Genomic DNA, 13,698 nt, shown 5'->3' on the forward strand with positions numbered 1-13,698 from the left:
TCCAATTAACATATAAGTGCTTGTATGGTTGTAAGAGAAAATGGTTCATAAATTACATTGTAATATGTCATGTAAATAAAACATTCTTGAATTGACGAGAAAAGAAAATCTAAAAGCCCCTGAACGTTTAATGAAATGCAAATCTTTTGCATTTCATTAAACACAATATATATACACACCTGTACTTAATGTATGTATTTTTTACATTTAATTCTTCCTTATTCTTCTTTATTATAACACGGCAGTCTTGTTTTAAGAATGGGATTGTCATTGATTGTCGTTGTGGGAAACCAGTGTAAAGAAAAAAATAAAATCTTCTCAACAAGACTTAAATTTAAAAAGTCATCACCAATTTTTGGTAATTGAGAATAATAAATAGGGAGAACATTTTATTTGCTGTTTAAGTGTGTTATGGAAGGAGCTCTGAAATCATTATTTTGTGCAAAAAGTGTAACATGGAGACAATGCTCCGTTTGACTGTCTTTAAATGATCTATATGTGTCATCTGATGGTGTATACTTGGCATGGTGCTAGCTCATAGCACATAGCCTTTTCACGGTTACACAATTTCATGCATTTTGTTTATTTTGTCCCTTCAGGGTTCTTAATTATTTGCCACTTAGCATGAAAGGCAAACAGACACAGATACTGCCTGGCTTCTGTTTTTTTTAAAGATTTTAAATGAGCAGTGAAGGTCGTTTATATCTGTTTCAGTAAGTCAGAGTTAAGGAGACTACTAGTAATATACACCCTCTGAGCACTTTATTAGGAATACCTGTACACCTACTTATTCATGTGGTAATCTAAACAGACAATTGTGTGGCAGCAGTGGAATGCCTACAGTCTTGCAGATACGGGTCAGGAGCTTCTGCTATTGTTCACATCAACCATCAGAATGGGGAAAAAAATTAGATCTTTGTGACTTTGACTGTGGTGCCAGACGGTGGTTTGAGTATTTCAGAAACTGCTGATCTCCTGGGATTTTCTCTTACAATTGGATCTAGAGTTTGCAGAGAATCGTGCGAAAAACAAAAAACATCCAGTGAGCATCAGTTCTGTGGGCAAAAACGCCTTGTTAATGAGAGAGGTCAGAGGAGAAGGGCCTGACTGGTCAAAGTTGACAGCAAGGTGACACAAATAACCATGCATTACAACAGTGGTATGCAGAAGAGCATCTCTGAACACACGATGCATCATAACTCTAAGTGCATAGGCTACAGCAGTAGAAGTCTAAAAAAGAAGTCTAATAAATACCTAATAAAGTGCTCACTGAGTGTATATTCCTAGAAGCTCCTTAGTCAGAGTGCTGTTCACAAACTGATTTTTACATGAATGTTTTTAAATGTTTACTTTCTTTGCTGCATTAATGTAATCATATTCCACTTCCCTGGTTGCATAACACTGCCAAAGTGAAGTTTCTATGTCAAATTAAGAGACTAACTGAACCATTGTGTAAATTAGATGGTCAGTGGGATGACCGTTGTTATAATCGAGCTAATTATGTGCTGAGTGGGTTTCATGTCATAAGCTACCGGATCTCAGTAGCAGGGTTGGGGTCATTACCTTTGCATTTTTCATCAGTTCAGGAAATTAATGAAAATTAATGGAATTTCTTGATTATTTGGATGGGTTTTTTTTTATTGATGAATTGAACTTTAATTTCATGAACTGGCTGAACGCAAGAGAAACTGACCCCCAGCCCGATATTGTTGTGTGTCTGATGAGGTAACATTAGGCTGGTTTGGGGGGGGCTAACTGTTGCCTTGTGATGTGCAGTCCCTGGTCCAGTCCAGGAAGGCCGGAATCACCTCTGCCATGGCCACACGGTCATCCATCAAGGATGAGGAGCTGGTGAGTAGCCTTCTGCCGCTGCCTCTCATTGCAGCCAAGAAATGCTACGCTTTTATTTTGACATGGACTGCCCTTGCATTCATCATGGTAGAGAGGTGTTACACTGTTATATTGATTCAGCCTTGAAAGATTATGCTTTTCTGTTTTTATTTTGACTCAGGGTGCCCTTGTATTCATCATAGCCCAGAGACATTGCGCTTTTATTTTGACAGTGGTCCTCCTCAACTTTACAGGCTGACAAGAGGCCCCAGGAGCACTTATGGTTCTAATCATGATTCCCAGTCCTTCTACCCTTGTATTATAAACAGTGCACACTCATGTCATGTCAGTTCAGATATGATTTTGAATTCAGTTGAAATATCATTAAAGCAATTGTCATTTTTCAGTTCATGAACAGTTAGTGTAATGATCACACAATATTTCACCTGACTGATGCTTTTATCATGGCTTCAGATGTGAGATGATTGGACAGGCACACTTGAGTTCAGTTTACTGTGCTCCTGAATGCAGTGTCTGTTTCACACCCTCCCTGTAGAAAAACCATGTCTACAAGAAGACCCTGCAGGCGCTGATCTACCCCATCTCCTGCACCACGCCCCACAACTTCGAGGTGTGGACGGCGACCACGCCCACCTACTGCTACGAGTGCGAGGGGCTGCTGTGGGGCATCGCCCGGCAGGGCATGAGGTGCACCGAGTGCGGGGTCAAATGTCACGAGAAGTGCCAGGACCTGCTCAACGCCGACTGCCTGCAGCGTGAGTTCTGGGTGGCGTCGGTCGGGGGGTTGGGGCAGAGTGGGGATGGGTAGAAATGGATTGGTGGAGATTATTGGATAGCAAGGTGGTGCAGTGAGTAGCACTGTTTTCTCACAGCAAGGCCTTTCCGTGTGGAGTGTGCATGTTCTCCCCATGCTGGTGTGGGTTTCCTCCAGGCACTCTGATTTCCTCCCACAATACGAAGACATGCAGTTTAGGCTGGTCAAAAGAGCATGTTCAGTCAACATATCCTGTATAAATAAAGGTTAATAAATTAATAACATTTGGGGAGGGGTGCAAATGGGCGGAGAAGGGCTGAAAATGAGTAGCCATTGGCGGGATGGTACCTGTAGGGGGGAGTGACACCGGTGGTTTTAGTGTCTCTGTTCGTCCATCGTACTGTTTTGAGCCTTTGAAGGACTGATGTTGGCTTGATGGCCAATAAAAAGGAAAGGGGATTTTGGTGGAGAGGCACTCTCTAGGTACCGTTTTTATTGATAAGCCAGTCACTTTTGATGGACTGGAACGTCCACTTTGTTCGCTCGTTTACAAGTGAAATCCCTTGTTAACTTTTTTGACGCTGCTTTGAGGTTTTTTTTTTGTCCGTGGAGCTGTCAGAAGTATTTTGGCAGTTCATTAACATGTCCCTGTACCCGTTGTTTTCTCCCCGAGCACAATATTGTGATTGATGTCCTATTAGTGAGCACGCGCTGCCTGGACTTCATATCAGTTGTTTATGAAATGCTGCTGGGCCGGGTCGATGTAACGGAAGCAGATCCATTCAAGAAATAAATAATTAATTAAATAGCCTTGGTCGGCGGGGAAGATCAATAGCCAGAGCCTTTTGTTTAGCATAAATGTTTAACTTATTTGATGATATACGGGTCTGGAAGAACTTTCCGGATTGCAGCATTGTTTCCGTGTCCACAGCCGAGTGTTCTCCTCCAGTGGGTTGTTTTCACTGCAGGAAATTAGACAAAGCGATTTCAGTGCAGTCATTGAGTTCTTGTTTCATGGGGATTCAATCTGGCTGTTAAATGGAATTGTTCAGTTGCTAATACTAGTTTTCAGTCTACTAGTTAGTTGGCAGTCTTGGTGGGATGGTATCAGTTCATGTTGTCAGGGTTACTGCTAGATTAAGAAGATATTTCCTCAGGGTTATCAGGTAGGCATGCCCTTTTCTCAATGTTTCTTTGATCATCAGAGGGGCTTAACAGTGCAATCCGGCAACCCAGATTCACCCCTTCCATGTCTTTCTCTCTGGCTGGTTGGGAATGGGCATCTGCTTGTCGAGCATTTAAAAGATGTTTTTCTCTGGAGCGACGTACGCAGCTTACATTATGTTTCATTATTTCGCTTTTTGTCCACTTCAGTTGCCGCTGGCTGTTTACATTTGCTCAAGGGTACAATAGCAGTGCCCCTTCTGGGAATCAAACCCACAGCCTTTGGGCAACAGGCACTGTCCCATAACCGCGTTGGGTTGCCTGATTTGATGATGGGGTCACCTGAACATTTTTGGGGATGACATTTTTTGCTGTAATAAAGCAATGAGGCTCAAGATATATTGCTATATCGCCAATATAGTCTTGGTTAGCTGGTGTTGTTTGGCATGAGGTGCGTGAGGGTGGGGTGTTGGGGTCGCTTAAATTTGTAAGCATTCATTTGGGACTGCATCAGAAATATGTTTGGGAACCCCTTGTAGTGCAATATTGAATTACAGTACTACAGGAAATCACAGCTGGGAGTTTCCTATGTCACATGAGGAATGTATGGAATTGTAGTCCTATTGTTCCTACACCCTGTATTAAACTCTGATGCCTACCTGCTCCAGGTGCGGCAGAGAAGAGCTCCAAACACGGGGCTGAGGACCGCACCCAGAACATCATCATGGCCATGAAGGACCGCATGAAGATCCGTGAGCGCAACAAGCCGGAGATCTTCGACATGATCCGTGACGTCTTCGTTGTGAGCAAGGTCATCCACGCCCAGCAGATGAAGACCATCAAGCAAAGCGTCCTGGATGGCACCTCCAAGTGGTCAGCCAAGATCACCATCACAGGTAACCTTAGTGTCCGGCCAAGATTACCATCACAGGTAACCTTAGTGTCCGGCCAAGATTACCATCACAGGTAACCTTAGTATCCGGCCAAGATTACCATCACAGGTAACCTTTGTATCCGGCCAAGATTACCATCACAGGTAACCTTAGTATCCGGCCAAGATTACCATCACAGGTAACCTTAGTGTCCGGCCAAGATTACCATCACAGGTAACCTTAGTATCCGGCCAAGATCACCAATGGGCTCGACTGGTCATTGGGTGATGTGGGATGCATGGGGCCAAAAGTAGTGCTCATCGGTCCACAGTATTACATTACATTTACTTACCCAACTAACATTGTATGATTCTCTTGCTGTGCAGTGCTTTGTGCCCAGGGGCTCCAGGCCAAGGACAAGACAGGCTCCAGTGATCCCTACGTCACAGTCCAAGTGGGCAAGACCAAGAAGAGGACCAAGACCATCTATGGCAACCTCAACCCGGTCTGGGAGGAGAAGTTCCACTTGTGAGTTTTCCTCTGAACTTCCTGTTCTGAAAGCCGGCTAATTAGACCATGGCTTTAGACATATATACAGTGCAGTGGGCCTTGTATTCTTGTGTTTTTATACCATAATAACTGCAGACCAATTAAATAGCCTAATTTAGGTCCTTAATTAGTTTTAGTTATTGTTAAACTCAACTGGAATTCTGTTTGTATGAATGTGTAAGCATGTGCTCGAGCACTTGCTTTCAGTCATTGTTAAGGAGAAATCCAGTTTGATCTACTACAATGGGAAGTCCATTTTCCTGTAATTGAGTAGAATGTGTATAGCTGTCTGGACTCTGTAACCCAAGGCCTTGGCACTAGCTGACTGAACTTAATCACATTTCTAAATGTCACCTGCTGTCGGCATGGAGATTCTCAGAACCACTTCGGAATGACTTTTCAGGCAGGAAGCCAAATAGCTTGAAATAACAGCTTCATTGTGCTTGTCGTCTCCTTAAATGACATTACATTACAATCCATAAAGCTGTATCCTGAACAAGGAAACTGCCCTGACAAACTAATTACCTCAATGGACAAACTCCCATTACAAGATTACAGTTAATTAAGAGAGCCTAAAATCTATTTCCTTTCCAGACTAGCCTCTTGTCATAAGATAAACATCCCCTTATGAAATGTAGACTCAAGATGAGTACTATTTCCGTGCATTTTTGAAATATTTTCATTTTGTCTTTTCAGAATGGGATTTACCTACCTTTTTTTTTTAATAACTCCAGTAATTTTAAGGCTGTCAAAGACAAGATGGTGACCAGTGTTTAACTAGAATAGTCACAGTAAGCAGTTTTGAATGCTCTTTCATTTCAGGTTTTATGATTAAATGAAATGACATTCTAGTCATTGAGTGTTCTTCTATACCTCTTTTCTTGACAAAAGAGGATTGTTGCCCACACCGTTTTGAGAGTAGCAGGGGTCAGTGATGTAGCAATGACTGTCAATGTTTTATGATGATGTGAGTGACACTTAAACCCTGCAGCGAGTGCCACAACTCGTCGGACCGCATAAAGGTGCGTGTGTGGGATGAGGACGATGACATCAAGTCGCGGGTGAAGCAGCGGCTGAAGAGGGAGTCCGACGACTTCCTGGGGCAGAGCATCATCGAGGTCCGCACGCTGAGCGGGGAGATGGATGTCTGGTACAACCTGGGTCAGTACTCAAACCTGGTCCTTGCCCTAGAGCAGGGCTCTCCAACCCTGGTCCTGAAGAACCACAAACTCTGCCGGTGTGAGCGAAGTGAGCACCGAAAATGAACTCTGTAATCAGCTGCTCTAACTGATTAATTAAGTGCAGAGAAACAACAAAAACCAACATCCTGTCCAGGACCATGGTTGCAGACCCCTGCACTAAAGAGAAACTGTGGTCATGGCCTCAGTCTTTGGGCATGTACTGTATGTGGGTGGAGGGAGAGAGGGAGGGGGAAGAGAGAGGAAAGGAGGGAGGATTTGGAAGCGAGTTGGAGACCGAGAGGGAGAGAGGGAGAAAGAAAGAGAGGGAGAGAGGAACAGAGGAAGGCAGGGAGGGAGAGAGAGCGACAGGCAAATGGGTGCAGCAGATAGACTCCATGGTAATCCTTTTATGCCCTTGATTGTAAAAGATGTTATCGAAAGAGAATTCCTCTTCCCCCTTTATCCAAGGCCTATCAACTCAAACCACTACTTAAGGACCACTACTCTCAGCCATCTATTGTAATTCAGTCATAATTCAGGCTTTCAGTTCAGTCTCGCAGAAAATAATTTTGGTGGAATCCAAACCCATGACCTCGTTGTGTAGTTCCCTGTGATGCCGGAACTGAGTGAAATTAAACGGTGAGTCTTGGTAAACGGTTTGCGGCTTCCTGGCCCTTCCGCGGGTGGGGCGTTCCTGGGGCCAGGCCGGTCCATTGGGGTCGATGGTTTTTGGGAAGTGCACTGACCAACCTCCTGTGAAGAGGTCCCACGGGCCCAGAGGCAGGCCTTTTTTGGGATTTCTGCCCCTTTCCTCTTCCTCTTGATAAAAAGCAGAGTGTATTTCTCATATCTGCTCTTTTGTGGGCCTGCCTGGCCTGTCAGAGGGAAGTGCGTGTCCTCATTGCCCCAAATGTTGCTATTTTAAGGGGTGACGGCTTTGTCTGACATCACGGTCCAGGACGTTGGGCTCTGTGAAAGCGTTTTTTGTTGGTAGAGTGACCAGAGTGCATCACTGGAAGATTGGAAAATGCTGCCTGTCTGCCTCACTCAGACACGATGTACAAGTCTTTTGTCTGCAAATGAGTCCATGCTGGCCTCAGAAAATTCCTGATTTTATCTGGACAATGTTTCAGTTATGCAGAGTGCATTGTGTTAGCCCTCTGTTCATTTGCTACCCCTGCAATTAATTAGTAATTAAGCTTAATGAAGTGTACTATATTTAGGCTTTGGAATCAAAATCTGCAAGTAAGGAGAGGCGGGGGGTGGGGGTGGGGGTCAGGGTCTGTTTTCAAAAGCATTCAGTATGTACAATAGATTCAGAATACTGATGGAAAGCCTGTAGGACATGCTTTTTCAGACTCAGAAAAAGGATTTTCACACGATAGATATATGGTTAAACCCCACTTGAGCTGCACCTGCCACTGCTCATGCACCCAGCGTTGTTGGTCTATCTCTTCCTCTTCCACTTTCTCTCTCCCTCCTTACCTATTTTATTGCAACCACATTCAGACCTGGGTTCAAATGATATTTGTTTTCGATCCAAACGCTTTTCTGTGCTCTATTGATCTTGCCTTGTGCATCTTAGTCTACAAGGTGTGTGTCCCATCCCCATACCTCCACCTGCCAGTACCTCCACACCTGCCTGTACACCAACAGACCTTTCAGACTCCTAATAGCCCCTCTCTGGGGCGGGGGTGGTGGGGGGTGCAGCCACGTCCCTGAATGCTCCATTAGTCCTGTTTGACTGCCTGTCACCCCCATCCATCGAGCCCCAAGGCCTGCTCTTTCTCCCGATGTGTGCAGTCCCTACCACTCCCCCGTCTTTCCTCCTGTCAGTCGCTCTCTAAGCTGTACTTGTACCTGTCCTGCTCGCCTAATTTTAAACTCAACTCTGTCTGTGACAGCTGGTACCATTAGCAAGCTGTTAAACTCAGTGAAAATGTCAAAAATATAAATTATACATTTTATGAAGTGTAATTTAAACAAACAATTGTTGAATTTCTGGTCTTTACATTAAAAATATGTTCTTTAATGTTGTCGTTTGCTCTTTATTTTACTGAAAGTATTGCTTCAGGCACCGTTTAGGCACCGGGACCAAGTAATGTTTCAGCATCTGTATCAGCAAAATCTCAAACGTACCCAACCCAAATACGAACAAGCTTAAACCGAGACCATCCGATGCAAAGCCAGCTGTGTTAAAACAGCAGGCCTCTTCACCTTCCTATACACGCATTTTGAAAATGTCAACTTCAACATACGCTCTGCCTATAGATTTATAGTCATAGAGCAGCCAAACCCATTTTTCAGTTCCTTTCGCAGAGTGATCTAAAGGAGCGCTAACGGTCGCCCTCACCCTGCCTCTCAGAGGAGGGAAATGAAGGGGTTGATTTAGGGAACCGCCGTAATGGCTCCTGCCTTTGATCGACTGCTGGTGGAGAGAGATGATATCTGTTCTCTGACCCCTCTTGTGCTCTCTTTCCTGCTCCATCTCTCCCTACCTTTCTCCACCGCTCCCTCTCCTTTACTCTGTCTCTCTCTATCCTGCTCCTTAGTCCTTATCTCCCCTGCCAATCCTCTCTCCCTATCTCTCTCTGTTTCTCTCCCCCACTCTCTTTCCCTTTCTCACTCCTTCTCTCTCCTGCTCATTATGTTCCTCTGCCCCCCTCTCTCTCTCTCTGTGTCTCCCCACTCACTGTCTTCCCCTCTGTTCCTGTGGAAACCAGTTGGATGGTTCCTTCCTTAATTACGGTCCAATCCTGATCGGAAATCGACCGATCCATGACACATACTAATTATTGTAATAAAGTGTGATAATGTTGCTGCCATGAAAATCACCGGGGTGGGACAGATGGTTTATTTTCCCGAGGTGACCCAGATGAAATCTTCTTATCTGAAGTCAGTGGGCTGAAATTATCCTGTTATTATTTTATCATTTATATGTTTAAATCTGTTTGTCATTAAACTTGCCCCCTTATAAGTTAAAATGGAAATTACAAATTACAATTAAAATGAATTTACTGCATATATTTTTTTCCCATTTTTCTCATTTCATGTGCAGTATATGTATTACTTATGTGTAGTCCGTGATTTTCTGTGATGTCACTTCCTGTGCTTGCTGCTCAGTGTTTGTGTATCGCTGTTTATTGATCAGTGTTTGGGTATTGCTGTTCATTGATCAGTGTTTGGGTATTGCTGCTCCTGGGTCAGCATACTGTGTGGGCGCTGCTGTTTTTGGGTCAGTGTGGTATTTGTGTTTGTTTCACAGAGAAGAGGACGGACAAGTCGGCGGTGTCTGGGGCCATCCGTCTGCAGATCAGCGTGGAGATCAAAGGGGAGGAGAAGGTGGCTCCGTACCATGTCCAGTACACCTGTCTGCACGAGGTAAAGATCTGCACCGGTCGCTCTGAGCTAATCCTGCCCTTCATCTGCCCAACAGGATATTGCAGGGGAAGGTTAGCTAAAGGCTTTGGGCCAGATTTGGCCCATGCCATCTCATAGTTTGGTCCCATGAAAAAAAAAGTTAATCCTAAATTTGGCTCCATGCACACAAAAGTAAATCCTCAATTTGGCTCCATGTACACAAAAGTAAATCCTCAATTTGGCTCTATGAACACAAAAGAAAATACATATTTACTTTTGTGTTCATAGAGCCAAATTGAGTATTTACTTTTGTTATTAAACATATGTGTTATTTACATATATGTTTGTTTTTGTGATGTGTGGGCCTACTATAGCAACTATTCTTGCCTGTGTTTCCCAGAACCTGTTCCACCACACCACCGACATCATGGCCCAGGGCGTGGTCAAGATCCCGGACGCCCGGGGCGACGATGCGTGGAAGGTGTACTTCGACGAGGTGGCGCAGGAAGTAGTGGACGAGTTCGCCATGCGCTACGGCATCGAGTCCATCTACCAGGCCATGACGTGAGTCTGGGACCCCACTCCCGCCCTCCCTCACCATCTCTCTATCTCTGTTGGCTTGGTACTCTCATGTTGGGTATGAGAAACTTCTTATCTATGTCTGTCAGAACCTGCTCCCCCGAACCCCTGACTTTACCACAGTCAACCCGCCCTTATTTATTCCAGTACCTGTGTAAACACACTCTTGATTGCTTTCTCGCTGCGGACACAAAATGGCCGCCCGCCTGCTCCCGGGTCACCTGTTTCTCGGCCGAGTCTGTGAGTGCGATGATTGTTTTCTCAGCAGACGTTCGGCAGATGGCTTTCATCGATTTGACGCGGCCGGTCAGCTCTCGCGATTGCCCCATGCCCTCCCAAAGAAGATGAAATCACAGCTCTATTTCTGAACAGACACAGAGCCTGTCTGGAACAGGCCCCAGCCGAAACGTCTCATTCACAAACGCAAACGCTCGCAGGCTGCCTTTGTAATAGATTATTTTAGTTGCTGTGTTCACTGACAAAGTTGACTAACAGAGGACTCAGCCAATGCTGATTTATTTGGTGCATACTGTGTCTAAAATACCAAAAAATGATCATGCTCAAATAAGTATAATTTATTTCATCACTTATTTGCAGAAAACAATGTGATCATTTGTGAGTGAGTGAGCTCATTGCTGCCCCCTGCTGGTTTCCACAGACACTTTGCCTGCCTCTCCTCCAAGTACATGTGTCCAGGCATTCCCGCAGTGATGAGCACCCTACTGGCCAACATCAACGCCTTCTATGCCCACACCACCGCCTCCACCAACGTGTCTGCCAGCGACCGCTTCGCCGCCTCCAACTTTGGGGTACGAACCATCCTGAGAAAGGGTTTAGACCAGGGTTCTTCAAATCTGGCCCTCAAATCCAAATCCATCCCTAGTTTCCAGACTGTCTTCACACTCCCAGGTAAAGGGTGGGTGGAAAACCAGCAGTTCTTGGCCTTCGGGGACCGTGATTTGTTGATCCCTGGTTTAGGCCCATAATCATCCCACCACACCATGAGAACAGTGATATGCACTTTTTTTTGAAGATATAAGGTGTGTAGATGCATATCCTCCTGAGGATACTTATTGTCATGGATAATCTTTTTAATATTTTTAAAATATCTATCCCATGGAATGCAGGTTTTTTGGCATAATAGAATATCATGATTCTATCAAGACCAGAGATTAAGGTCCCCTAGGAGCTATTAACCTATTAACTGTTGAGCCTTAATAGGATCTAGCATGAATATGTATACCTTCATGTGCTTTAAAACTGCTGTTTGTGAATCTAATAACAACAGTTCTGATAACTTCTTTCAGCTTTTATCCACATAATTGGGGCACATTTCTTAAAGCAGTACAGCTGTTGATGGCTTGTGTTCTGTCAAGGTGTGATGATGAATGAACATCTCCAGGATAGCCGCTGTTAGCTATTAGCAGCAGGAAAATGACAGCTTGTAAAGATGCGTGTGATGTTGGCTGAACTTTGTGTGGAAAATCATTCCCTGTTGCGCACGGCTTTGAAGACCATCTGAAGGCAGGTTGAGCGGAATCGCGTTGTTGCTGTAACCGTTGGCGTGGGCGTCTGTGTTGCTGTTACGGTTAGCGTGGGCGTCTGTGTTGCTGTTGGTTGCTGCTTTTCATCTTTGAAGTGGGACCGCTTGTTACCCACCGCTGCCCTCCTCTTTAATGTCCTGGGCCTGTAACCGGAGCTCAAGCTAATTGTCCGTGGCAGAAGCTACGACCGCCACTGCAGAGATTAATCGTATCCCCGAACATTCCCAGCAGACTTCTGTAATTAGCCTCGGCGTTCTCCCGAGCTGTCAGGCTAAATCAGCTTTCTTGCCTTTTTCTAACGCTTTAGTCCAGGGGTCTGAGAAACTCCAGTCCTGAAGGCCTGCAATATCTGCGGGGTTAGTGTGATACCCTTTCAATCAACCTGTTTGGGGTTGAGGGACTTGAAATTCCTTAAGCCTGAATTATACTTGGTCGCACAACGTTTTTCCACAAGCGTCGTGGGACGAATGTAAATGTCACATGACATGTCTTAGTGGTATATATGACACTGAATTTGTCCAATCAACACTGCACGAGTGTTGAAAATACATGGTACAACACTTGTGGAAAGGGCAGCTTTAATTGCTGAAACACCAAATACCAGCAGATACCTGAATGGCTGTAGCTTGTGTCCATACTCTGTGGTGAATACCACAGCCAGGCTTCAGGTGCTCCAGCTTGATCTGCCAGTGTGTGTCCTGTGCACAGTTCAGCGGCTTTGATCTACTGTACTGTGGCGCATCGATCCTGATTTTTAATACCGCGTCGGGATTGATCTGCTGGCCCCTGCCCTCCTGACAGAAAGCCGGCGCTCCCACAATACAGATAACCTTGGGCTGGTCTCCCAGGGTACAGGTGACCGTGGGCTGGTCTCCCAGGGTACAGGTGACCTTGGGCTGGTCTTCCAGGGTAGGGGTGACCTTGGGCTGGTCTCCCATGGTATGGGTGACCTTGGGCTGGTCTCCCATGGTATGGGTGACCTTGGGCTGGTCTCCCATGGTATGGGTGACCTTGGGCTGGTCTCCCAGGGTACGGATGACCTTGGGGCTCGTCTCCCAGGGTACGGGTGACCTTGGGGCTGGTCTCCCAGGGTACGGGTGACCTTGGGCTGGTCTCCCATGGCTGGCCGCCCCAGCGCTCTCTGCGATCCCATCAAAATGCGCCCCACATGCTCCTCCATAACGCTCTGAGCGGTTTTCCGAGAGAATGTCGCCGATTGCACGTGGGGATTGTGGGAATATGAATGGGTTCCCTCTGAAGTACTCCAAGAATTCTACATTCTATAGGTTAATGCACTTGATAGACTGTGGTCTCTCTCGCTCTCTCTCTTTCTCTGTCGCTCTTAAATTGAATTACTGTGCTTCATTTTCATGACAAGTGAAGTGACAAGTGTTGCTAAGGTATTAAAATACATAAGTGACATGAACAACCCCCATGGAGGAATAAATCTTTTAAGTCTCAAGTCTTTTTCTCTCTCTCTACCTGCCGCTGTGACTCACTCATGTCCAACCTAATTCTGCATCTCTCTTTTTCTCCTCTTTCATCTCCTTCAACAGAAAGAGCGGTTTGTTAAGCTCCTGGATCAGCTGCACAATTCTCTCCGCATCGACCTCTCCACGTACCGGGTGAGTTGGTGTGGGGGTGAGCTTCATGGGCACACAGCTGGGGTTCGCTGGCATAATGCTAAAAGCACCTTAAAGCATCCTTCAACCCTCTGCCCAGAAGCTGCTTCAGACAGCCTGCAGTTAGAGGTCAGCTTCCCACGAAAACGCTCTGCTGATGTTTCTCAGAGCCTGGTGTAGCTGAGTAATCGTGTTTGCCTTCATATTCTTGTATCATTCGTA

General features: G+C 45.4%; 1 protein-coding gene across 1 annotated transcript in view; it reads left to right on the forward strand.

Annotated features, from left to right (window-relative positions):
- Positions 1-13,698, forward strand: part of unc13bb (unc-13 homolog Bb (C. elegans)) — a 157,160-nt gene that overhangs the window by 114,577 nt on the left and 28,885 nt on the right. The window contains exons 13-21 of the mRNA XM_061262517.1: positions 1,777-1,851; positions 2,387-2,606; positions 4,438-4,665; positions 5,028-5,169; positions 6,182-6,351; positions 9,637-9,752; positions 10,132-10,295; positions 10,969-11,119; positions 13,411-13,479. Coding sequence (XP_061118501.1) covers positions 1,777-1,851; positions 2,387-2,606; positions 4,438-4,665; positions 5,028-5,169; positions 6,182-6,351; positions 9,637-9,752; positions 10,132-10,295; positions 10,969-11,119; positions 13,411-13,479 — 1,335 coding nt within the window. The remainder of the gene's footprint in view (positions 1-1,776; positions 1,852-2,386; positions 2,607-4,437; positions 4,666-5,027; positions 5,170-6,181; positions 6,352-9,636; positions 9,753-10,131; positions 10,296-10,968; positions 11,120-13,410; positions 13,480-13,698) is intronic.

This window comes from Conger conger, chromosome 12 (genome assembly GCF_963514075.1).
Source record: "Conger conger chromosome 12, fConCon1.1, whole genome shotgun sequence".
Lineage (NCBI taxonomy): Eukaryota > Metazoa > Chordata > Actinopteri > Anguilliformes > Congridae > Conger > Conger conger.